The following is a 27,800-nucleotide window of genomic DNA, read 5'->3' on the forward strand; positions in this document are numbered from 1 at the left end:
CGAGAGTTCTCGAAAGTAAAGGAAAAAAGATTCTGATTCATTTTGATATTATTTTTTTTTTCTTTTAATTAATTCGGGGATCGTTACTTTCAAAGTTATCCACGTTATCATTGCCTCTAAATAAATCTAAAGTTTCTTTTTTTTTTCTCGATACGTTTCTCTCGACGAAAATCTTTAATCCTCGAGATGTGACACCGGTCGAACGATTCCATCTTGAAAAAAAGAAAAAAAAATGATTAACGTATGAGAATAAAAAAAAGAAAACCTAAATTATTCCGAAAAACACGAGCAGTAAGAAAATAATTATAAAAAATTGTAATTTTAATGGGTCGTTTCTAAAAAGAAATGCGTTGGTGCCAAAGGACATTGATCGAAATATTTTGCAATTGTATCAAATCATTATCCATATGTATATATAAATATATATACAAATAAATATATATATATATATATATATATACGTTGGAAATTTTATTAACGTTAACTACGACATGCAAGGAGTAAACATATAGATTCATTTAGGAAGAGATTGATAACCTTGGTAACTCTGAAAAAAAAAATATCGAAAACATAATCTATAATTATGTATTTTATTAAAGGCATTATTTATCATTTTTGATGGCTCACTCTGCACACTTTATGCGTAATCGTGTATATAAGTAATTCAACATTCATATAATTGAAGGAGCTAATACCGATGATATTGAGTTTATTATTGTCATCTTATAATAAAAAGCATAAATCACGCTGACACAAATTATAAATGAAATTATCAATTCAAGAAAAATGTATATATATATATGTATGACTATACAAATTTTCCCTAATCTAAAAGATTCGATTATTGGCCCATTGACAAAATTCCATTTCGTTCTGAATAGCGCGTGACACATGATTAGCAATATACAAGTACATATATGCGTATATATATAGCTTTATATACGTGTATCGATGATACACGTATATAAAGCGTATACAGGACGAGTCATATAAATTGTTATCCGAAAATAATCTCGAAAACTATCAAAAACATAATTTTTCTTTTGAATTGATCAATACTGTTATTACATCCGAAGAACAAAAGGAAATTTATTCTACATTAAATTATGAAATGATAAAAATTATTAAAATTATATATTCTTATTCTGTAAAATTTAAAAAAAAAATAGTATTAAAGAAATATTATACAATTTTAAAATCTTTACGCAAATGATTATAAAATTAATATATTTCTATCTAATATTTTAACTTTTTTAAATAATCACTTTCTAATGTAAATAAATAAAGAATGGGAAAAATTATATTATTCAATTACAAATTAAAAATAATAAATAATTTGTGAAAATTATTATCAATAACGTATTCTTTGAAATTCTTTTTGTTTTACAATGAATCATTACATGCATGTAACGACTTATTAAATCATGAATTAAGCATTTATATAGAAATATTGCAACTACAGTATACAATATATATTACTGCAGTCATATGTTTTCATAGTTTTAGAGAAATTAATTTGTAATAATTCACATGATTCATCCTGCGAGCTTATAATTCAAGGCAAATTTCACTTTACCACTGTCCTTTCTCCAAGATTTACACGTAAAAACAATGATTAATGCTGTCTAAAACACCAAGGTTATTACACTTAAGTATTGCATTAGATCATATACATATATATGATCTAAATTTAAGTTGGAAATGCAGGGTACATGCTGGGCGTTGACCCTTTGCACTCGGAGAGAAATACAGCTCCAACATTTATTGCTTTCCTTTTCTATATCACATTCGCGTAAATATGATTGCACGAGTGACAGATCTGCATTTAACAAAACGAAAATTTATACTTTCCGTTTTATAATAAAATATATTGTAACAACAATTTTATATTATGAAATCAAGAATATTCGCCTATATTTACATTATTTTATTTATCTTTGATTTTTTATCTATTACATAACTACAGTTCGAAAATTATTATTTAAATACAATTCGAAAAACGAGGAATCAAATTAATTAATTAAAATAATATGTATTTTCAAATGATTAATATACTCCAACGAAGCATTTTTCTTTGAAGACAAAATTCAAATAAAATAACTCGTAATGAATATTTTAGATACAGTTTCACTTTATCGTTCCTCGTTGTTCGTCAAAATTTGAAGGAAATCAAAGCCGTATTTGTTCCAAGTGCGGTCAAGTAAACAAACAAGCTAACATCAGTTACTGGGTATAGTGAATCTGAGATGGTAATTGGACTAGCTGATTGACTGAAAGTGTCGGTGGACAAGGGTTTGGGGGAATTGTTATTCAGGATTGTGGAAGCATGGTTGCGTTAACGCTGATTGACAACTAATTCGAAGAGCAGATACTGAACTGCGAATTCTGCGTATCTAACACTGTCTCTAAAAGTATATATAATATATATAATATACAATATATATATTATATATAATACGCATATACATTTATTATACAATTTCTTACTCATTTATTCGCTATATTTATAATTCGTATAATAAATGCATATATATATATATGTGTGTGTATATACATATACACGTGTGCGCGTGCCCGCGCGTACGTGTACGTGTGTACAGTATATGTTTTTTTTTTACAAATGTAGTAGGTGTAATAAGACGTGTAATAATACGGGCAATCCAAGGAAATTCTTTTCAGGCTCATCGGTGGAAAATATATAAATATTCTATTCTGTGACAGTAGAAACATATCAAGGGAGTGTGTAGGATCTGATACACGAGGCAAATCTTGTGTGTATACATTATTCAGATGTCCAGATGTGCATACGGATTCAAAAGAAAAAAAAAAAGGAAAAAAAAAGTTATAAGTTCATTTAATGACGTGCTGGAGACATGAGGGATAGAGGAAGACAGGAACAATTAGACGTACATCATATACAAGAGGGGGCAGTGGTGAGCAGTTTGACAGTAATTAGGACTGCGAAAGGTGACTCAACTCGGGAAAGCTAGTTGGTTGGCTGTGTCTCTCACCTGCGACCTCGCTCGTTCTTCAAAGTGCCGCCATACTTGTTTCGCGTCCCGATCAGGTCAATTATCTCGGGGATACAACTGGCGAATATGGCCTACACCACGTGATAGAACAGAACACAACACTCGCATCAATACACTTGTGTGACAAGGGTGACAATTGTATGCTTTATTTTTGTTTCTGTTTTTTTTTGTTGTTTTTTTTTTTCGTTTTTCTTTTCACATTTAGATTTCAGTCACCAGTAGTTTCGTCGTCTTGTCCAATGTCGAAATGTGATTCGCAACATGTCGTTGTTACAAATGCTAGTAATCTTAGCTAGTTTGTTTTAGTTGCTTTTCTTTTTGTTGGTATTCTTTTTTTCTGAGCTGGCGAGGGGGAGGAAATTTGCATTTATGAACGGAAGTAAGTTTTGGCTCAGCTACCGGGCTCCGCGGCCACTCATAGAGACACGATTAACAGTGCTGTACCGCTATGGGTGCCACGGCCCAAATAGTTAATATGTAAATATGGAAACGAACACGTTCCAAATAAAGGGCGGGGTAGGTAGGCTACCTACACCTAGGTCCTACACTCCTACACCTAGGCCTATAACGATAACTACACGTGCCGACACGTCTACCTAGTCCATTGGCAGGTAGGTCGTAATGTATTCAATTTTGTATTGAATTTTGCGCGAATTCTTGCGATACAAACACAGGATACGTTTCTCTAGACAATTAAACATATTTTCGTTTGTCTGGCTTTTTCGTTAACGAAGAATCGCTTCTATCTTCTCGTTGGATATACGTATGAACGTCGACGAACGGATCGAGAAAGATTTCGAGAAAACGTTTTTTTCGTCTAATTTAAATATTTTCCTTTTTTTTCTTTTTTGAAAATACAAAAATACAACAACCCCCTGTAGCATGAAATATCGATCGCAGAGTAAACACCGGTTTGTTTTTTTTTTTTTTACCCGAACGAAATTTTCCCAAAGAATTGTTCAAGAGAAGATATTCCTGTTTGAAAAAGGTTAGTGTCATCATGTATGACTTTGATTATTGAAAGTATATATATATATATATATAGTATATTGCCTATTGGTGACGAAAGACGCGTTTCAAATGCACTGTATCGTTGCCGCACGATAAAATGAAAATGCACCATCCTGTACTTCTGATTAAAAGAGCAGTTAGCGAGCGATGTTAGCGTCTAAGTAAGAATATATCACTCGTCCATATTAGCGCTTCGCACAATCGAATGCAGCCTTTAGAAATGTACGAAACGGCGAAAGCAAATATATAGGCATAGTTTAGTAGTTATCGTTTCGACTATGCCATATCGCAACATTAATGCGATTCTCTTTCTTCCTCTTCTCGATTGTAGGATGCTCTCGACGTATGTGTCCATTTTGAATACGAAACTTATAATCCGAATGATCATTTTGAAGCAAATGCACGACCTATAATTCTGCAATTTTTTTCTTTTTTTTCTTTCTTTTTTTTTCTTTTGTTCTTTTTGAAAAAAATCGTCGATCGGCCTTTTTCATAAATTTATGTAATTGATTCGTACAAGGTGTGTACCACGTTTAACAAATAAAGACTTCTTTAGCCAAAAATGAAATAATATTAATAATATTAATAATATTGCTTCTAAAATAGTTTGACGTAATACGTGATATATTATTAATATTATAGTGTTAATATAATTTAAATTATATAATTCTTTTAATAATAAAATTAATTTTGATTAATGATGTGTAAAATATGATTGTACCCATATATTGAATAATTAATAATAATAAAAATTTAATGAATGAAATATTTCAATTTTGGCTTAGAATTTTCATTTGTTTGAATTAAAATAATGAAAATATTCATATTATACACATATAGTACAAACAAAAATATCCGTATCGATCATATAGAATAGTTTTCAACTAATTGACGTACTATAAATAATTTAAAGAAAAATTTACAAAATGTTAATAAAAGAAATGCTTCTTCTATCCAATAAGCATATATTTAATTCTATTTTACTTTTTTAAATGAAAAATTTCACATATTCTGATTAAAACTTTAATAATAATTTTATTAAAAATCTAAGAACAAATTTTAATTTAATTATTCTAACAAAATCTTAATAATATTGATCGTAAATATAATAGAACATTCCATGAAATAATTTTTCACTTTACAAAATTTTACAAAACAATGATTAATTAATAATAGATATTAAAATTATCTATTCAATAATAGATATTAAAATTATTAAAAAAATGGTTAATATTATGAATAAAATAAAGAAAAAATATTTCTTTCAATTTCAAATTAATTTAAATAATTCCATTATATTCATATTTATACTCCTAAATATTATTGAGAACCACCAATTGAAATGAATGAATATCGAGTAATCGTACAGGCCAATAGACGATCGATCTCGAACGACTAGTTTTTTTCAAAAAAAAGAAGCATGCGTCTGCGGCAACGAAGTCTGTGAGCGTAATCGCGTTATAATACAACATTTTCGTAAATCAATTATTATTATATTTGATTTACGAAATTTACGAAATAAGAGTGTTTCTTGGGACATGGGCTAGTGTCATTCTATGCGTGTATGTTGTCTCTTATACGCTTTCCTTTCGCTCAGTGATGCATGTTTGTGTGAATAAATATCCGCATATACACGCACATACATACGTATCTATATATATGTACACATGATGCAGAAAATATGCATGATGCGCACACATACACGCATACACACACACACACACACACACACACACACACACACACACACACACACATACACGAACATTATACACGTGTATGTACGTGTATACAAGTATACATATTTATATGGAGAGAAAGAAAAGAAGAAAAAAATAGTAAAGTATATGTATATGCATATACACATGTAATGTGTTAACGATGATCGTGATGGAAATATTGTGACTTTTTACTAATCTTTCTCTTGTAATTTTCGTTTGAAAAATATTGGAATGGGTGCGATAAGTGTTCGCCTGTCAAATGAAACTGTATATACATACATATATTTAATATTCAACTACAGATGTTTGAACATTTAAAAGATTTGAACATTCTTCAAGCCAAGAAATAAAACGAAAATTATGAATTGAACAAAACTTTTTTCTTGGCTTATTTGTTATTTAATTATTGGCAAATAAAAATTATCGAAAATATCATTAGGTGCAAAAAAATTTTGACAACTCGACTATTGAAGGCACAATGATCTTTGTAATTTTTAATGATCTTTGTAATATTTTTAATATTATTGAAATATAAAATTATATAAAAAAATAATAATATTTATCTCTTTACAATCACTATATTTTTAAGACTTGTACGAGTTAAACGTTAAACAATTAAAAAATCGAAGGTTTTTTATTGATTATGAGAAATACTATGTTCTTTTCTGCTTAAGTTATCATATATTTATTTCAGCAAAAAAATATTCTGGCACAAAGATATTCTGTATGAATTCATTTCTATTTGTCAATAATTAAAAGAGCAAAGCCTCAAATACAATTTTTTCATTTTTTTGATTTTCGTCTTATTTTGTCTCGAAAAATCAATCCTTAAATTTTTCAACATTCAGTAAAATTGAATATTCTGTATACATATATTGTATATAATAATATACATTTATGCATATGTATGTAATTGTTAAAGAGAAATAAAAAGAGATAAAAGAAAGAGAAAGAGAAAGACAGAGAGAAAGGAAGATAGATCTTTTCGATGTGATTGAAACTCTAAAGCCTATCTATGTGCCTGAATAACGAAGTAAGGATAATGAATAATAAGCGTCCCACGGGAAACGGCGGGAAGGCTGTTATAATCATTGTATAATTATCGTATAATTATCAAATTGTAAAATTATTGTTGTAAAATTATTCAAAATATAATAAAATGAAAGTATCGAATTACTAGTATATTCGAATTATCAGTATGAATTCGCGAATAAAAAATAAAATCTTATATAGGAATATAATTATCGACGATATGTATGTATTTATGTACGTATGCATATATTATGAATACATATATCATTATATCTACGTTAACAACAAAAAAAAAAAAAGAAAAATACTCGACCGAACTCGAGTAACTTTTTCTAAATTTATCAATGAGTACAAAGGGAATATAAACCCATGCTTAGTTACTTTTTCTACGTCTTATTACCATGCGAACACACGAATAAGCGGATATGAAGTATATATTCAAGTTCCACGCAATTGGTGGTTCCACGATCACGTGACTTTTCTCACGTGTACTGTACGCCTTCTCCGCGTTAGGCCCGTTCGACGCCAAAAAAGGTTAAGCGTTGTGTTTCTCGCAATTATATAATGTATACGTGCAATTTCTACTTAATAAAAAATCCCTAATAAGAGCAGCCGCATGTGCCTACGCCTGCACCCCCTTCTACTGCTGCGTTCTAATTTCAAGTGCCAAAATATAATATTATTTTATGTAATCAAGCCAGAAATCGTGTCTTGATTCGACGGTGTGGGATTTCTTCATTTTTTCTTTTTTTTTTTTTGTTGTTGTTTTTACTTTTCACTCATGCGTCGAGTGAAAGAAACCGTTCCTCTCTAACAGGCCATTCCGCGAAAGGTTTCTTCACCTTTGGAAAAAACTCTACAGGCTAGCCAGAGCACTAACGCATGCCACCAAGAAACTCGGTTTGTGAATAAAGAGGGATAGATAGATAGACAGAGCAGAATAGATAGATAGATAGAGAGAGAGAGAGAAAGAGAGAAAACAAAAATGTCCACGAGTCGCTGATACTTTTTTAGAATATCTTTATTTTTTTTTCCTCTTCCCCCTTTCGTTTTCTTAACCCTCAAGTGTATGATAGTTAAATCAAAATCAAATATAATTTTTTAATTTGAATCAAAAATAATTTATAATTTGAATATCTGATTCTTGTTACCTAATTAATCGTTGATACAACCATCATATCAGGAGGGTTAATTAATATATGCTTGTTTTAATTAATTAAAAGTATCAGCGACATTCGCAACCCGCTGCTTCACGATTCCTCCTTTTCATTCCGTACCATTCTACCGATCATTCGAATTTTACGACGAATTTCCGAAAGCCTAAGTTTCTCATGCTGATCACAAAACTTCAGTTTAGTCAAGATACGATTTTCCTAGATCAAATCATTGGAATGCTGGATTGAAACAAAATAAAATGGATTTGTAATTTTCTTCTCTGGGACAACTGGGAATGTTATATAAATAAAAAAATTCGTTTTTCATTGTAAGAAACGCTTTAAAGGGAAATATGCAAAATTTCCAATTTCTCAGACATTATTTATCCATCGAAGAGTATGTATAATAGATGATGGTAATGTGAAAGATTCACATTGCTGCGTCGATCATTGCGCTTCTTCTAGAAAGTAGGGTTTTTAGGAAGTTTCAAATGATTATTTTTTAATAATTTTAATAATTTACACCGTTTCGAATTTTTCGATATTTTTATTGAAGTAAAAGTTGCATAATTCGTTAAATTAGTGATATTCGTCGAACTATGCCATATATCCTAGTATCACCGAGTTATCGAGACAATGTAGAAATAAATATGAAATGCAATAAATGTTATAGATTCATTTAAAATTATCTCTTCCTGTTGATTAATGCAAATATCGTTATGTTGGTATATCATGATGATACATACGAGTATAATGACTCGTTAAAGATTAGAGATAGCATGTAACACTTTTCTAAGCGATGATGGAGAACATTGGTAGAATAAATTGAATCTTATAATAAATCAATTAATAAATAATTGAATTTAATTGCCTGTTTGTATTATGAAACTCCAAATATAAGATCTCAAATTATTCTATATGTTATAAAATATTAAAGATGAATAATTAAAAAAGTATTTTATAATTACCATAATGATATATGTATAAATTCTCTGTTATATTCTATTAATAATTTTTACATTTTACTTTGTATCTTGTAGAATTTTTCAAAATTACCAAATCAAGCAAATAAAATATTATTTAATTTTTAATAAAAAAATTGAAACATTATAAAAATTTAAAATTAAATTTAAAAAAATAAAAATAATAGAAGATTTAGAAAATAATGATGAAAAAACGATAAAATCAATTTTTCAAAGAAAAAAATATATTAAATTAAATTAAATATATTAAATTATTAAATTAAATTTAATAAAATAAATTAAATTATTTGAATCTAAAAATATATCTAAAATATTTATAATAAATGTAAAGATTATAGAAAAAAAATTTATAGATTATAGAAAAAAAATAAAATTTGTTTCACCAATTTTCTCTATCTTTTCTTAGAAAGTATCTATAGCTTCTCTTAATTTAAAGAAAAAGTCATTTTGTACATAAGATGATTATATATATATATATACATATATGATTATAAATGTTATATATATATATATATACAGTGGATTTAACAATTTCCATTCACCTTACCGATATTCCTTCAATGAAGTATAATCAAAATCAACGATTCACGTTTAATAATAAACAGTAAAACAATGATCTAAATGATATCATAGAAAATAATTAATATAACAATGCAAAATAATTAAACTATAAAAATACAAATAATTTCTCTCTTAATTTGTTAACGAAAAATCATTTAACCGTCAATAGAGAATTTGACTTTATTGCAAAAAAGTTAAAAATTGATTAACGTATCGAAATCAGTAATTTTATTATACTAATTCTCTACAAAATCTCTACAATAAAATAAAATCTCGAAGGTGCTATAATATAACAAATTCCACAGATACGTAAGATATTATAATACAAAAACAAAAATACCAGTGCGATATAAAAATTAATTAAAGAATTAAAAAAATGATCAATATTAAAGATCAATATGTACAATATACTTTAATACTTTGACCTGGTTCTTGTTGTTTCGTTTCAAATATTTATCTTACGTACAAATAAATCAAAATAAACGTTTCATCTTTGTCATAATAATAAAATAAATGAAACTTTTTAACATAAAATATAATAAAAAATATATATATATAATGCTGATGTAGTTAATTTTGATTCATTATTGTTTGCTATATTGTAAGATGTGCGGAAACTTTTCCACTGTATATGTGAGAAGAAAGAAAAATCGAAAGAAAAATTCTCACGATCTGATGATCCACTTTCATCGATGATCATCATTAAAACGAGAACCAAGTCGTTGAAAAAGATTTTTAAACGCGCAAATCAACGTTTCATGCCGAAGCAATCGATGGTCTATTCCTGTTACGCAATTAAAAGCAGAAGGGTTGCCCGATCCAATGGAAAATAACATAATAAAAAAAATAATACGCAGCAAGAAAGGAAACATATGTTACAACTGAAAATCAATCGCGCCTTATTTAGATAGATTAAACAAGAAAAGTAAAAAAAAAAGAAAAAAATAAAAGAAGAAAAATTAATCAATAAATCGTAAAAAGGAATAAGAATATACAAACTACAATCTCGAATCCGTGCGGTGAGGCTCATATACATATTACCATGTATATATGTATATATGTATAATAAATATATATATATAGATATTTAGAAAGATAAAGAAAGAGAAAGAAATAGAGAGAGATGCAACAGTAATATATTGATCTCATCTACTATAGTGTAATATAAACATGTGTGTATATAACAATAAAAAACTCGTGTGTGTATTTCTCTTTTTACAAAAATCCAAGCATACCAGCACGTGTTTACCAATATATTTGCTAACTGGTAAAAAGGTGGGTAAGAAAAGCGGTGAGAGTCAGCACAAGGTACGTTAAATAAATGGTGAAAGAAATGGGGCAGTGGTTCAGAAATAAGGATGCCACTTGTTTCTAACAGTTACGGACCAGGTGTAGTGAAGGTGAAGGATATTTACGCTATTTAAAAAATTATTCTGGATAGCAGTTGCGAATCTGTTTATATGTATTCAAAAAACATCGTCTCGAATAAAATTATGGACAAATATGACCAAAAATATCGATCGAAAAATATCGAAAAACACAAAATAAAATCATTGCTAATAAAAATATATTTCTATTCCAAAATACAAAAATTTACACAAAAAAATTAAAGAATCGAATAATTCTCCATCAAAAAAAAAAAAAAATAGTACATTTATAATCATTTATCAAAATTTAAATTTAAATTTTTATCATCTTCCCATTTTTTTTATCTTTAAAACAAAGCAAAATTACCTTGCGTAGATAAAGCTTTACCTACGGTAGGTAAAATTATTATCAAAAAAAGAATTGAGATATCGGAAAAAAAAATAATGAGAAAATTAACCGATAAACGAGTCACTTTGCTATCCAGATAGTCTTCACTCCTCCTCGCAAACTATGTGACTACAAGGATAACAGTTCAAGGACTAGTTTCAAGGGGTGTTTTGGCTGGCTTCCACGTAGGTGGATATCTGGGATACCTGCGTCCACGCTCGCGCTTGTACTGGCCACCGTACTTGCAGCGGTTCGCGGCGAGCTCCGTGATCTCTGGGATCCAGCTGGCGAACACCGCCTACACACCCACAATCATCCGTTGCCGTCAGAACAGAGCCCTAGCCTGAGTTTCCTGTTTTATTCTTTTTTTTTTTTAATTTGCTATTTGCATTAACATTTGCATTTCAATTTTTGTATCTGTATATTTGTATTTGTACTTGTGATCTCTATTTGTATTTTAATTTCCGTCAGTGTAGCATATATATATATGTATATATATATCGGTTTCATTCATATATCTTATATTTTATGATTATTGGATTTGTCATTTTCTGAACGCCTAAGACAATACACGCTCGCAACGCTTCACTCTCTGCTCACTTATCGCTTACAAGAATATTATACGAAAATTATATTTTTTTAGAATAATTGAAGAAAATAAGGATATGTTGAGAATTTTTTTTCGAATTTTTATCTCGGTAATGATAAAATTATAAGATATTTCGAATAAATTAGAGAATATTAAATATATTGATATTACGGTAAAAATGAAATATATTTATTGTTTTACTTAGGATTTTTACTTTCTTAATTAATCTAGAAATAACATTTTGAATAAATTAAAGAATTTATTCGATTATGATAATAAGCTTAGATAGACATTCGAAAATCTATTACTATCACATTATATAATCATTTATATAATCAGATATAAAAAATAATTATTTTCTTGAAACATTAATCTTCAGTTGGTTGAAATTGAATTTCAACGATGAAAAATATTTACTAAAACGTAAAGATTATTTTAAATTATTTTATCAATGCTTATTTTCGTTTCAGATAATAATAAAGTAAGTAATAAAATTATAAAATGTAAAATAATATATATAATAATGAATATTCGCCAATTGAAAATATGCATTTATGATTTTCTTTTTTAATAAATAAAAGAAATTTTTAAAAAATAATAAAAAATAATATTTTTATGTTTCTTTATTTTCATCTTTGTTATTGTATAAGAATTAAAAATAAGAAGAATTACAGTTCATGAAAAAATAGACATATTTAATATTCTACAATAAAATTGTTATTAATATATCTATAATTCGAAGCTAGCTATTCGAAAATATTTAAAAATTGAAGAACCAATAGCAATAATATAAATGATATAAAATTATTATTTGATTTGATCGATTCAATAAATTTCTACAGAATAAACGTGATATCGTTGTTAATATTACATTTTATTTTGTTTTTAATAAAATGTCAAGTTTTCTAATGGAAAGTTTTCTAATATTTTTTTAAAAGATAAAAAAAATTACTATATATTATATAAAAAACAACTTTAATAAAATTTTATCTAAACAAATATTAAAATCATTAAAATAAAATTTTCAAAAATAGAATTTTCAAAAATAAAATTTCAAAAAATTAAAAATAGTGAAAAATAATTTTTTAAAATAAATTTATTTGAAAAAACCTTAACTATTAAATATAAAATTGCATAACTTTAAATTTTTAGTTTTAAGTTATTTTTATTATTATCTTGCATAATTTATTATTAATTTGCATAATTTTTTTTTTATTAAAGGTGTTCTCACTTTTCTTTTATTATAAAAAAAATAAATACCATTAATTATTGATTATAAATTGTTGAGACAATAACAAATAATAATTTATTTATGAATCATTGAAATATATATTATATAAATAAAAAATCTATCTTCAGGATTGCATTATTCTCAGGATTTAAAAAAATATTTTTTTCAGTATTTAAGAAAATAATTTTTAAGCTTTATATGCGAATCAATTTGCATAACTGAATATAAATAAATAATATATTAATAATAAATGTATTCAAACTATCAACAATATAAATTAAATTCAGAAATCAAAAATAATAGCATCTAAGATATAAATAAAAATAGTATGTAATAATAAATTATTGAAATCAGTATATAATAAATTTTTATAAAATTCAAATCTGAATTAGATCTTATTGAAAAATTATTTTTTCAATATAATTTTATATTTACATTAAACATTAAGACATTCAATTAATTCCTTGTTATTTCCTTTTACTCTTGTTTGTACATATATATATATGTACATAAATATATATAGAATAAAGTAATAATAAATTAAATATATATTAAATAGATTCGTTTATATTCTATTATATCCAAAAATAAAATAATAATAATTTTAATGAAAAGATAATACACAACATGAGTTAATCAATATAAAATCAAAATAATTCAACAAATATCGCTTCGTTATTTACTTAAAAAAAAATAATAATAAATATTCATCTCGCCACAAAACAACATAAAACATGAATTCACTGTACATACAAAAATACAGTGTCGTTAGTTCCATAACATAGAGAAATAATTATTGTGTCACAGTGCGATGATCCTTAAATTATTACTCCAAATTATATTATCAGCATTTCTATATCGAAAACGACGCATATATTTTTCTTGATCGACGAAGAAACAAGCGTAATATGTAATATATAATATATAATATATATGTGTATGTGTATAAAAGCTTTGGTAAAAATTTCAGATTTCAATTAACTGGCATGCAGGCTCTATTGTAGCGTATGATGTGGACAACTTACAACCACAGGGTGGAGCACAATCGCGTTGTATAACAACATTTCTGCGATGACATCGTCTGTCGTCAAGAGTGCTCTCGTACATGAATAAAAACATAATGGTATTGCCCTATATAAAGGGGAACATAGGGTAGAAAATAAACGAAAACTGGAACGAACGCTTTATGTTTCACGTATCGTGCGTACTTTGGTCTATATGTATGAAAATGTATAGGAGTTTTGAGTTGTGTATTTCTAGTATATCTTCTAACAGCTGGATTTTCACGTTATTGATGTAATATAATGTAAATTACGCGAAATATATACGTGGAGAATTTCTTAACCCTTCGTTATGTTGATTCGTGAAAATATTGTTGGAAATAAAGAATAAACAAGAAGTAGGAAAAAATAAATAAAAAAAAAAAAAAAGAAATAAATATACGATATTACGTAAATATGTTGATTAAAGATTATCGCTTACTAACTCACTATTATTTATGAATCTTGAGTGATTTTTATGTGCAGAGCGAGTTGTGTAACGCGATCATTTTGAATAATTTGTAAACTATCTATTATATAAGAAAATTTTTCATTTAAAAGTTAATAAAGAAATACGTAACCTAATTTTATCAGAACATGAAGATTATTTTTTATTTTTTTAAATAAAATCATTTTTCTTTTATTGATATAATCATTCTTTAATTATTTAGAAGATATCTCAAATTTGAATTGTTGTTCTATGAAAAAGAAGAAAATATGTCTTATAAATTTAACCAAATTCAAATCAATCTTAAACTAATAGCTTTTTATTGAAAATTAATAATTTTTTTTTGCAAAAAATAAAAAATTATATGAAACAATCTATTAAAAATTATATGATTCTATTCATATCCTCTATTTGTCTGTCTAGCAGAAAAATAATGATAAGTTATATTTTCTTCTACACTATATAAATTTGAAAAGAAATATTTTTTTTATATAATAAATAATTTATAAATTTGAAATAATCTCACTCTGTACATATTCGTGTATATGTATTTCTATCTCTAATACTAATAAGCGATATTTTCTGTATAATGAACGGATGTTGTAGATAGCAGACTAAAGTGGCAAACCGTGCAATCTTGGCAAAAGGTGTGCTCTTGTTATATTTCTATAATAAATCAAACAAAATGGAGGAATATAAAGTTGTTTCCTCCAATTTATTTTAACAATGTTTTGTATCGTATTATTAAAGATAAACAAATTGTCAAAATTTCTCAAATATAAAGGATAAGAGAATGAGATGCGTTCAAATACACCAATGCCGAGTGCTCGAGCAGCAACCTATTGATGAACCTTGTTACGTCAGAACGAATAAATCGGATCGATAATGCAAAGGACATGCAAAAGAAGAACTGGTTGAAAGATTTCATGCTCTTCTTATTAAATCGAACTCGTACGCAATCCCTATCCCAAGATGAAAGATCCAAATAATATCGTTGCATGGAAATGTAAATTTTTTTTATTAATATATTCCAAGTTACAAATAGATAGATTTGTATTTAATTAAATATTTTTTTTGTATTTAAATATCTCGTAAAAATAAAAACTTAATACATTTTATTTAAAAAAAAAATTATTATTAAAAATTATTGGAAAAATTTTATGCAAATTTTAGAAATTTTTAATGAGAAAATATTATTTATGAATATAAAATGGCTCATTATGAAAAATACAAAAAAAGAATAGGAAAATATTATTTATGAATATAAAATAGCTCATTATAAAAAATATAGAAATAATATTTTATTTGGATAAAGCTATTTCTTAAATTTGCTCATTAATAATAATTTATTAATTGAAATATTATTATAATTTTTATTAAAAACTATTTATATTTAAATTTTAACTTATTGTTTAAAATATTAAAATATTAAAAAAAATTTAAAAGATTAAAAAAACAAAATTGATAATTGATAATTTAATAAAATTTTGAAATATAATATAAATCATTACAATTATATCTTTTATTATATAAAATATCAAATTATGAATGAAAATATTTTTCTTTAATTTACTTAATTCTTTCAGTTCTGAAATAAATAACATACAATAAATATTCTAAGATTTTTCAAAAAGATGTAAATTTAATGCATTATGGCACTTTTATATCAATCAAGTTTTATATTTATTTATTGATAATACTAATCAAATCACTTATAAATTTTAAATCATTGCATATCAATGTTAGTTTCTTATTTTTTAAAATGAAATTATATTGTTTTCGAGACATTGACGAATGTAATTTTTAGTTTCATCTCATTCTAATCATCATTCTAATCAAAATTTTTCATTAATCCATCATATATAATTACAATTTTAAAAATAAAATTTTTTAAATATATTTCATAAATTAATTATTCAATAGCCATTTTTATATTTTAAAAAACATTGAAGAATTCTAAATTCGTTAATAATGTAAAAATGTATATGACATCTAACATGCAAGAATGTATTTGATCATAAGTATTGCTCTATTGGATCTTTCACCATGATCATTGAAATAAATAGCTTCGTTCAGATTGAAAAGAAAAGGGAACGCGGAGAACGATACCATATTAGTATGCAACATTTCTGAAACGTCAAAGTTCGCGTCAACTATAACGAGCTTCTCGGCACTCATCGTTCCTTTCACTTTAACTAGTTGATAGTTATCCTCGTAAGACTGTTGGACATAGCTTGATATGTATTTATATGCACTCATTGGTTATTTTATTAATTCTGTCTGAGAAATTTTAATAAATATATATATATATATATATATAAATATTTATGCAACATAAAAAGAATTTAACTTGTTTAATAATAATAAATTAATGATGATAATAATCATAAATTGCAAAAATTATTCCTTTTAAAAAATATTATAATTTTATATAAATGATTTTTTTTAAATAAAATATTTTTGATCCATTGGTAAATAAAAAAAGAATATTAGAAATTTATAGTTGAAATTTAATATATATTTAGTTTTGAAAATATTTTAATTTTTAATTTAAATTAAATAAATTAATATCAAAGAAATGAAGATCATAAATACAAAATTATTGTTTTTTATTCTTTATGTTTTTATCTTTTTATTAATTAATCTTAATTTATTTCTCTCTCAAAAGCAAATTCTATTGGAAGTTCTTTTTTTAAAATAATGAATTGTTTAATAAATATCTGTATCCATATTTCAAATAAGATATAATATAACAATAATATGAAATACAATACAATACAATAACACAATACAACATATTAACATAATACAATAACACAAAAAACAAAAATATAAAAGGTAAATAAAAACGTAGGAAAATAGATTATTTTGAAAAGATGCTTCCATAAATCATAAAGATAATTTTTTTTTTTATTTTTTCTAATTTTTATCTCTATTTAATTATTCGAATAAAAATGAAACAAAAAAAAATTTATTATTTTTTTTTTCTCATAACAGAGCTAATGAAATAACGGGAATACGATTTAAACATATGAGTATGCAACAACTTTCGTAATTAATAACAACATGTATTCGTGTATCGAGCATTTGTGTATGAATTCGTGTAAGGGCGTGTAACTGATAGTTATTGTTATCATAATTTACGTAAATAAAATGTGTACATATACATGAAATATTATAATTATATACATACTGAAAGTAAAAATGTTAATAGACAAAAAAGACAGGAGATTGAAGGATGTAATTATATAATAATACCTCTTTCCATGTTCCCGCTTGTATTCGCCGCTGTACTTGGACCTACTGCCTACGAGCTCTATTATCTCAGGTATGCTACTAGCAAAAATTGCCTGCAAATAGAAATCATAACTGGAAAACGCTATGCCACTACGAACCGTTACAAACAAACTGGGTCATCTATGTATGGTTGCAATATACAGCAGGGCGTATTCGCCAAATATACCACGTACAAATATGTATATATGTATATATAGTATATACACGTATCGTTGAATCCTCGTGGATTATACGTGGTCACGGCATTAAACGAGAGAAAGGAGAGAGAGAGAGAGAGAGAAAGAGAGAAAGAAAGAGAGAGAAAGAGAGAAAGAGAGAAAAAGAGAGAGAAAAAAAAAACGTAGGAGACGGATAGAGAGATGGTGAAGGTTCAGGGGCAACGATCTGCATTTTTCTACCTCCATGTGCTCTCGCGTCTCTCATTGTTCTCCGGTGATAAATACCGACCAGTTTGTTATACTCGTACTCATATCCAGCTATGAATGTGTGGTGATATCCTGGATTAGCGGATGACGAGTATCATCGAAAATGCATACTCAGCAACGATTAACCCTATGCTACCGAATGCTACAATTCCAGGAAATTGACTTTGCGATCGATGCCTCGATCTGTATTTCGAATGATGAAATTCCAATATGGCGGCTCAGTTCGAGAATCGGTTAAGCCACGTTTACATTAGGCAAGTTTCGACCTCGAAGTTGAAAATCACCCGTAAAATTTCTGTTGGATAAAATAAACGAAGTCGATCGATTTGATCATATTGACTAATAATAAGTGAAGGTTGGCTAATTTAAACGTAGCTTTAATGTCAAACGTTATCTTTGAATTTCAATTCGAATTTCGTTTTATTAAATTTTGATTTTTAGATATACATTGCATTATATATTTTATTTTTATAGCTTTTTGTGTAAAATTTTATATTCATATCAAAAAAACAAAATAATGAAAAAGTTGTTAAGAAATTATTTGAAACAAAGTCAATTTCCTTGGTCATATTTTAAATGTAAATTTTGAAAAGTTTTACCTGTTTAATGTTCAAATAAATAATTTTAAACATTATTATTGTAGCATCATTGATGTTTATATGTATATGTGTTATTATAAAATATTATAATGAACAAAATTAAATAGTTTTATATAGGTATAGATGGCTTAAAATGTAAAATATTAATGTGTAAAAAAATGTTGAAACAGTTACAACTGAGAGAAAATATGATGATACAATTAAGAGAAATAAAAAATATAGATTACTTGTATAGAGTATTAAAAAAGATTATTTATATCATTTCTATTATTAAAAAAATTTATTAAAGACGGAGAAAAACTTGTGAAAAGTCATTTCTTGATTAAATATATGTAATACATTATTCTAACTAAATAATTTTGATAAAATTTTCATCTATCTTAATAATAAATCTCATAATTTTTAACTTATTTTTTAAATAAATTATAGTCTAGTTGCGTGAAATATATTCAAAGACAATGTATACACAAATTATAGATTTTTAAATATTTATTTTTTAACAAAATATTTTATTCTACTCATATTTATTATCCATAATTAAAATAATAAATAATAATTTTTCAATACTCTGTATTACGAGTATGATTGAAATTTATGGTTTTCAAATTTTTTACAAATAAATCCTGTATAACACCTATGTGTGTATGTATATGTGAATACATAAATATGTACATGTAAGTAAACTGCACGAATACAATGTTCGTAGATGATAGACCAATTTATGACACGTATGTACGAGGAAACTGGAAAGACGATAATTTAAAGCAGATGATATATCATTTAGTTAATTAGAGGTAAAGATGAAAATAAAATTAGGTATGCAAAAACGTTCGTATAGATAAAGAGAGTGCGAAAAGAAAAATCAAATCATGCTATTAGACATTAAGCAAAGAAATCAAGGAAGTAAAATGAGCACTCATTTTGATCAGTATCGATATACTAAGCAACCATGCAAATATAGAGCAAAGCACAGGCTCTTATGTTTCTAATTCACAATAAGATAGTAAAATTTCCATTGAAAGTAAAAATTATCATCGAAATTAGAAATTTTATTATGCACATATCTTATTTATATAGAGGGCAGCAACGAGGGAAGCGCTACATCATACATTTGCAATTTTATGTGTAACTAATATCTAAGATCTCTATTGTAATATTAAAAGAATCAACGAACCACTGTGAACATTTAGTTAATTTGGTTCCGTTAATCGATTAAAAAATGTTAGAATCATCGAAGCAATAGAACCTCATAGTGCTCCCTTCGATTTTGACTTGTATGGTAAGTAATTCACATTGTCAGGCAAATTTATCGAACACGTCAAGCAACTAAAGACACTGCTATTAAACAAAATTATAAGAAGAATATAATAGAAGAAGATATATCTATATCGAATCCGTATCGAAATTGAAAGAAAATTTATCGATTAAAAGTATAACTGCGTAAAATTTAATCAAGATTTTCGAATGAAAGGACAATAGAAAAATTTAAGAAAAATCTTACGAGATATTGATTTATCGATTAATTATCTATTATTTCCAAATTAATTACGTGTAATATTTTCATTTTTATTCTCGTTTTATATTTTAAAACTTATTTATATACTTAATAATTTTTTAATGATAGATTGTCAAACACTTTAAAATTGTAATGCTTCAAACATTTTTTAAATTTAAGATAATATGTAAATACTTATAGTATATATTTACTTTATTTTAATATTACATAATTTTTTTTAATTAATATTTATAATTCTTTTTAATTAATGTTCTTTTTCTAACGACACCGTGTAGAATTGTATACGAAATAATAACGAAAATTAAAACGAATTTAATCACTTTTTAATTAATTATTTCTAAATTGAAAGAAGAAAAACTTGGATATATTTGATGATAAAGTAAAAACTCCAGGACTCTATTAATAAGGAAAAATTCCTTACACAACTGTTATACTCCTGAAATATTAAATGTATAGAATGTTTTGACAAATAATACCATTTTTTACCATTCTATTTTAAAGTTTATTTCAAACACTAAAATTAATTCTAATAAAATAAAAAATATAAAGAAATCTATACAAAATTATCATTAATTTCAATTAATAATTTAATCTATCTAATTTAAATATAATATTGTATAACATCAAACAGAATATTTGATGAAATATTTTGCTAATTCCAGTTTGATTATTTAACTTAATTTATATTTAACTTAATTAAAAAATCAAAATTATAAAAAAATATAAAATAATATTGATATATCAATATCATATTTATAAAAATATAAAATAAAAAAAATAATGCAATATCTCAATATATAGTGTATAAATTATTATACACTCATAATAATAAACAAATTACTATGATGTTATATTTATTACTTGTCAAAGTCACTTTTTCTATATTGGACAATTCTTCACATCAAATTAATATAATAATATTAATTGAATTAATTTTGAAAACGAGAAACATGTTCTAAATTATTTCATTACGATTCCTTCTTGACATCTTCGTATTTAAATAGAAAATTGATAATTTTTTACCTAAAGAGATATCGTCATCGTTATTAACTAACCTCCTGAAATCGGTTTGAAGCGGTTCTGTATTGTTCGAATCGCTATAACGTACCAAAACTCAGTGACATCATGCTTCCAATCAAGTGCCAAACAGTTTGAGAAGGTTCCAAAACAAGCTCGCTTTAAAATGTTACGAGGACATTATTCTCCGTCATAGAATACTGATATAATCGAAAAATATCAATTCCCATTACGAAATGTAAATTTGATTTTCATGATTCTTTTCAAGAGAAAATAAAAGAATATACACTATATATAATATAACAACAAAGTTTAAGATGATATGATCTCTCATCGGTCAAATAACTTACAGAAAAAAATTGTCCTGGAGCGAGAAACATAAAACTATACTCGATTCCGTATAAATCAACGATGTAAACAACGTGTCGACTATCCCCTTGAAGAAAAAAGTCTAAATACCAAGCTTGAGAAATAGTTTTTGCGACAGTTCTTGCCCTGAAAATTGTGCATATAGAATATATATTGTCGAGGATCCTGGCAACAAATGGGAAAAAGAAAAGAATATTGAACGCTTTACAACGGCAATCCGAATGTCAAAGACAAAAGCAAGCAAAAAAACACATGTCTATTTTATCAATAGTATCAATATCTATGTAATATGTTAGTAAGGTTAGGCAGCATGTTAGCGTTCGCAGAAAACAGATAGAATAAACATACAGACAGAATGAGCAGTCAATCAGGATCAACAAGCTCGCACAGAAACCAACATTGTATTGATATCGTTGGATTTCTGAGAAAGAGAGAGAGAGACAGAGAGAAAGAAGGGAGAAAGAGAGAGAAAGAGAAAGTTCACGAAAGTACATGTGAATCGATGTTAGAGAGGACATTTTAGAAGAACGATAACGTGCCTCGAATCGAAAGATTGGAAAAATTGGCGGGCAACTCGGCCAATTTTTGAAAAATTTTCGAATAAAAAACGATTTAATCTTTTTGATACTTAAATGAACCTGAATGGACTCGAGGCTCGTTCGCAAATAGGTTCCTATTATTAGTTCAAATTTGATTTAGTCGCGTGAATATCCCTTTTGGTAAATCAAATCTATGCAAGGATTCGATTTACCTCATTGATGATGATCGAATCATATTATATAATACATTATATAAAAAGTAGGTTATAATGCGAATAAGGCGAGTAACTCGTAGAAGAAATTGAAGCGAGTAATAATAGAGAAAAAAAGGTAGAATAGTTATATATATATATATGCGATAAGGAGCTGAAATATTGTAGTTAAGATACATACGGTATGATCGTCATACCGAGATCACTTTCTCCCGATTTCATTCAGCGAAAAAAAGTAACGTGTTACTGCTGCAACAAAGCTGGTTCACATTATTTTTTTTTTTTTAAGGTTAATCACTGGATCACGAGCAACAAAATTGCGTGATTAAAAAAAGTAATTATTTTTGAAGATCGAGATCTTCTTTTTATCGATAGTGTTTGAATTCAATTCAATCTCTATTCTCTGAAATTTCACAGAGTATCTCGTGTCGATCTCTTTACCAATATGTCCCTAAAAGTATATCGAATTTTCAGAAATATATTGATAAATGTTTCTATTTTTTTTATTTATTTATTTTTCTTTTATTTTTAATCGAGCTTTCATTATTTATCATTATGTATAAAAGAAGATTTACTAAATTTGATATATAATAATATATAATTAATATATTAGTATATTAATATGCGTACTTTCATTATATTTTTTTCTAATTCCTTCATAAATGTTAATATAATTACAATTTAATATTGTACATATAAATTTTAGATTTTTAAAAATAATTTTCATAATTTTTAATTCAAAATACTTAATGTTTTTTATTTTTTTTCCATCGTATCCCATAAATATAAATATAAATATATCACAAAATAATATCCTGCATAGGATTTAATAATAATATCAAATTTTAATATAAAATACAGAATTTGTATCAATTTCTGTCTTTCTATTGCATAAATTCACCTAAATTCATTAATTCAGTACCAATAAAGAAATTATTTCTATCTCAAATAAAATGAAAGGCTAACGATAAAGACTAATACACAAAATATTCACATAAATTTTCGATTCTATTATTTAAATACTTGTTCAAATTCAATTTTCTCAATTCAATATACTTCTAGGAATTGACAAAAATGAAAGCATAATACCCCACACATTATTTACCAACCTTGTTAATAATGGCCTAATATACTCGAAAGCCAAACATATAACCGCCAAACGAAAATAGATATTTAGAAAGCCTTTATGGTCAAAAGACAGCGTATATATAAAGAAGAGAAGAAAAAAAAATGGAAAAAAAAAACATTTGAAACAGCTGCATAAGCAGAGAAATTTTTTTCTTCTTTTTTTTTATTTATTTTTTTTTTTTTTTTTCTTCCTCCGACCACTTTATCTCGAGAGAGAGAGCTCGAAGCGCAAGATACCAGTGCGATCCGCGCTACAAACCTTTCATTTTCGTACGATAGAGTGAGGCGTGTTAGGTTGCACAAGATATAGAAGGTTGCCGTCGTCGTCCGGGACCGTGTCACGAACGTTTCCTCTATTATTCTCAAAGTGTCATATATCCCTCGTGATCTCGCTATTCTTTGCCTCCAATTTCGGTTCGCGAATTATTATTCAGCCGAGTATGTGAAAGGACGTGAAATCAATAAGTAGAGAGAAGAGTGAACACGAATCCTTTTCCATGAGAACGATCTCGTCGTTTGCATTTCGTTATTCCATCTTGTCTCTCCACGTTGGTTTTTTTTTTTTTTTATATACATATATATCTTTTGACACGCGAGGACGAGAGTGATATATGATTACATGGAAATATCGGAACCAGATCCCGACTACGACCACCATATAGAGGTATAGGCATAAGGCACAGGTAGCCAGTAACGCTATATAGAAAATTTTCGAGCTCTTATTATTATTTCTCGTTCATTTTTATTTTTCTATCCACTCGTTTATTGCGAATATTTTTTTTTTATTTTTTATGTAGTTTTATTTTCAACTATATTTTTTCTCGTCATAATACATATACAGTGATCCAAAATGGCGTAGAGTTGGACCGAATTGCAACAAGCTGCTTATTTTTTTTTTTTTTTCATTTAATGAATGAAATATACCCTTTTCTCATAGCATATATAAAATTGTTTATATATGCGACTCGTGGTATGGGGGCTCAATTTAAATAGGTTACGATTCAATTGATATAAAAAAGAGATAGACAGAGAGATAGAGAGAAAGAGAGAGAGAGAGAGAAAGTGTGAAGCTGCTCTGTGATTTCAGTTGAAACTTTTTTTACTTCTTTTTCTCGATGAGATAGAGAGGAATCGATTCGTATTGTATAATCGATATGCGCAGAAATAATGATTAAAATATTCCAGATTATTGTATTGCCATCAGTTTAATTACAAAAATTGAAATAAATTTATTTAAATTTCAAAATATCTAAATCGATATCAAAATATCGTTTTAAAATTTAATTAAAAATAATTTAACTTTTGAAGGTCTAAACAGAGTAATTCTCTTTTAAATTGAGTTATTTAATGGAAATATTTTTTATTGACACAAGTTATTTAAAAAAAATTGTAAAAGTAATTAAGAAAATTGTTGAATATTAGGCTTCATATAATTTTATACTTCTTAGATATTAAATCTTGAAAAAATTTATAGGATATACTAAAGAAACTACTTAGATGTTTATATAAATTTCCAGAATTTGAGAGCTTAAAAGTTAAAAAATTAATGCTGGATGATAATATTTATTACGCACTTATTTTATAATATTTATCAATTACTTTTATATTATTATTTATACTATAAAGAAACTTTTCGAATAAGAAAATATAAAATATAAATATAAATAAAATATAAATATAATATTGTTCAATTGATTTATATATTGATGTACATATCGAGTCAATCCCTCGTTTCATCGAGAAAACATGGTTATCGTGATTGGCGTAAGGTTTGTCGAAAGTCTTATAGATTTCGAAAAAAAAGGGAAAAAAAAAGTAAGAAAGAAAACAGTCCTCCTACTTGTTTCGATAATTTATAGTGTCTACTGATATGTTGTTAATTCTCTTATTCTAACAATATTTGTAGACAAACGTTACGCTAACATATCCGCGTTTAAACGGCGATGCTCAGACATTTTCCAACGATGTATCAATAATAACGGATCGTAAAACGCGCGAATTTTGAATGTTCCTGTATATTTCTTCGTCTCCGCCGAAAATTAACGATCTTGCACGATCGATAACATCACACACGCTCAGCTATTCGCACGCACACTCGCGGCCAGTCACACTTCTCGCAGACACTGCGCATCGTCGTTCAAACGAAGCAATCGATTCACGACATCAGTGACATTGTTCTCCAATAGTTGCTTAAAAACTAAAAGAAATCCATCTGATTTGTTTCATCTCAATGTTTAACGCGAATTTCTCTGGCGAAAGATAATCGAGAAAATGGAAGTTGAAAGATATTGGTGAATATTTAAATTGAATTCATGATTATATAATTATATAATCATACGATAAAAGATACGATTAAAATGCATTGAGTAAGTTTGTTAGTAATACGGTAATAGTCATGACTATTATCGGTAGAGTCAAACTTAACTAATTAGTGTTAATAGGTGTCTACTAGATCAATTAAGATCAATCAAGAATTACATGTATGTTGGATAACAAAATTTAAAAGAGTTTCACATATCATGAACTGACAATAAATTTTGATTTTTATTTTATATAAATTTAACAAGATTAACTATCTTATTTTTGTAATCTCTTAATAGTTCAAGTAATACTTTTAAATATATATCAAAAAATATATAAATATTATCTATAATATAATCTTATTAATTATCCTAATACAATAGCATAATAAATATGCTAATTATATCAAATATTTTTATGAAATCAATTCCTTATAAGTAAATTTTATTTAATCGTTGTAAAAAGTAAAATGTTTTTCAAAATCGTAATTTTTGTTGTTAAAAAAGGACTTAACAAATAAAAAAAAAGAATATATTAAAGAGAAATTCGCATTATATGTAAAATGAAACGAAAATCTCATCGCTGAATTTATTTCGCAATACGATAAAATCTATATGAAATCTGTATAACTAAGAGAACATTGTACATTGTCGAAATATTCATCGTTTTGTTTTGTGTTTCAAGGATAATAAATGTGTAAATTTTTTTTCAAAATCTGATCTGCCGATTCATGGCGAGATCAGGATTGCTACTCTAACGAGACGAATTCTACGAAACATTCAAATCATTAATCATCGCGTTACCACTAAAATTTATTAGTTGTCACAATATATCAAAATAAATCATTAATAGTGAATTTGGTTATCATGACATTCAAAAACTATTATAAAGTACAATTAAAAAAAAATATTACGATATAGTTATTATGAGATTATATTATCGAAGTAACAATACTTTTGAACACTTTTAAGGATAATCTCACGATGAGATAAAGAAAAATGCTTTGTATAATAAGTGAAAAGCCACGTATTCCGCAGAATTCGTATTGCGAATACTTATCCCATGAAAAACCAAATTGTTTTAAATTTGTTTCTTTAAATTTCAATAAAAATACAAAAGCGAATATATGTATCTATATATATAAACAGTATAATCTGAGAATAAATTATGCTTATTATTAATCAGACAATTGGATTTTTCATGCGAGATTTTTCTACACTGAACTATAGATAGTCGTTTATTTTCATATAACATATTAAACGTAATGTTTTGACTGTATTAAGAGAATTTAAAGAAGGCTTACCAAACCGACGAGTAGAAAAAATACTAGGAATGTGCGGCCGAGGACCGTCTGGCAGTAAACGTCGCCATATCCTACCGTGGACATCGTCACGATGAGAAAATAGACGCAGGTCCAGTACGAAAGCTGTTGAGGGTTCGTGAACTCGAACGGGTCCCCTGAGTTTTCAAGCTGCAATCAGGTAATATTAACATTTATAATTTAACATTGATATACATAGCCATAAAATATGTACATGTATACTCATATATTATTTTTAGATCGTCTTAAAAATTATTTTTGTTTTTTACAGATCTTCTCTATTTTTCACGATTTCAATTCTCCAAAGTAATAATTAAAATTACATTCATTATATATTTTTTGTGTAAAGTGTTAATGTATAATACATAAAGTGAATTCAGATATAGAAACAAAAGTTGATGTACAAAAATATCGGTCGAAACTTATTTATTAAATTATAAGCAAATTAAGTTTGCAGAAAGTGAATATATTATTGTTTTTTAAATTGCTTTTAATTTAATAAATAAGATTCAAGATTTT

The 27,800-nt window shown here is 26.4% G+C and overlaps 1 protein-coding gene and 1 long non-coding RNA gene across 51 annotated transcripts in view; one reads left to right on the forward strand and one right to left on the reverse strand.

Annotated features, from left to right (window-relative positions):
* The window catches only part of LOC107995100 (calcium-activated potassium channel slowpoke), a 122,940-nt gene that overhangs the window by 59,811 nt on the left and 35,329 nt on the right, over nucleotides 1-27,800 (reverse strand). For 44 of the 50 annotated variants that reach the window (XM_062079887.1, XM_062079916.1, XM_062079901.1 and 41 more), the window contains 2 exons: nucleotides 27,264-27,431; nucleotides 17,816-17,907 (listed from right to left, as the gene is read on the reverse strand). In XM_062079887.1, coding sequence (XP_061935871.1) covers nucleotides 17,816-17,907; nucleotides 27,264-27,431 — 260 coding nt within the window. Of the gene's footprint in view, nucleotides 1-3,011; nucleotides 3,104-17,815; nucleotides 17,908-27,263; nucleotides 27,432-27,800 lie in introns of all 50 variants that reach the window. The other 6 variants (XM_062079923.1, XM_062079921.1, XM_062079893.1 and 3 more) reach the window with 1 other exon arrangement.
* On the forward strand, nucleotides 27,301-27,690 carry LOC114576998 (uncharacterized). Its single transcript, XR_009831263.1, has 2 exons — nucleotides 27,301-27,441; nucleotides 27,553-27,690. It is a non-coding gene; the product is annotated as an uncharacterized LOC114576998 (long non-coding RNA).

This window comes from Apis cerana, linkage group LG9, assembly GCF_029169275.1.
Source record: "Apis cerana isolate GH-2021 linkage group LG9, AcerK_1.0, whole genome shotgun sequence".
Classification (NCBI taxonomy): Eukaryota; Metazoa; Arthropoda; class Insecta; order Hymenoptera; family Apidae; genus Apis; species Apis cerana.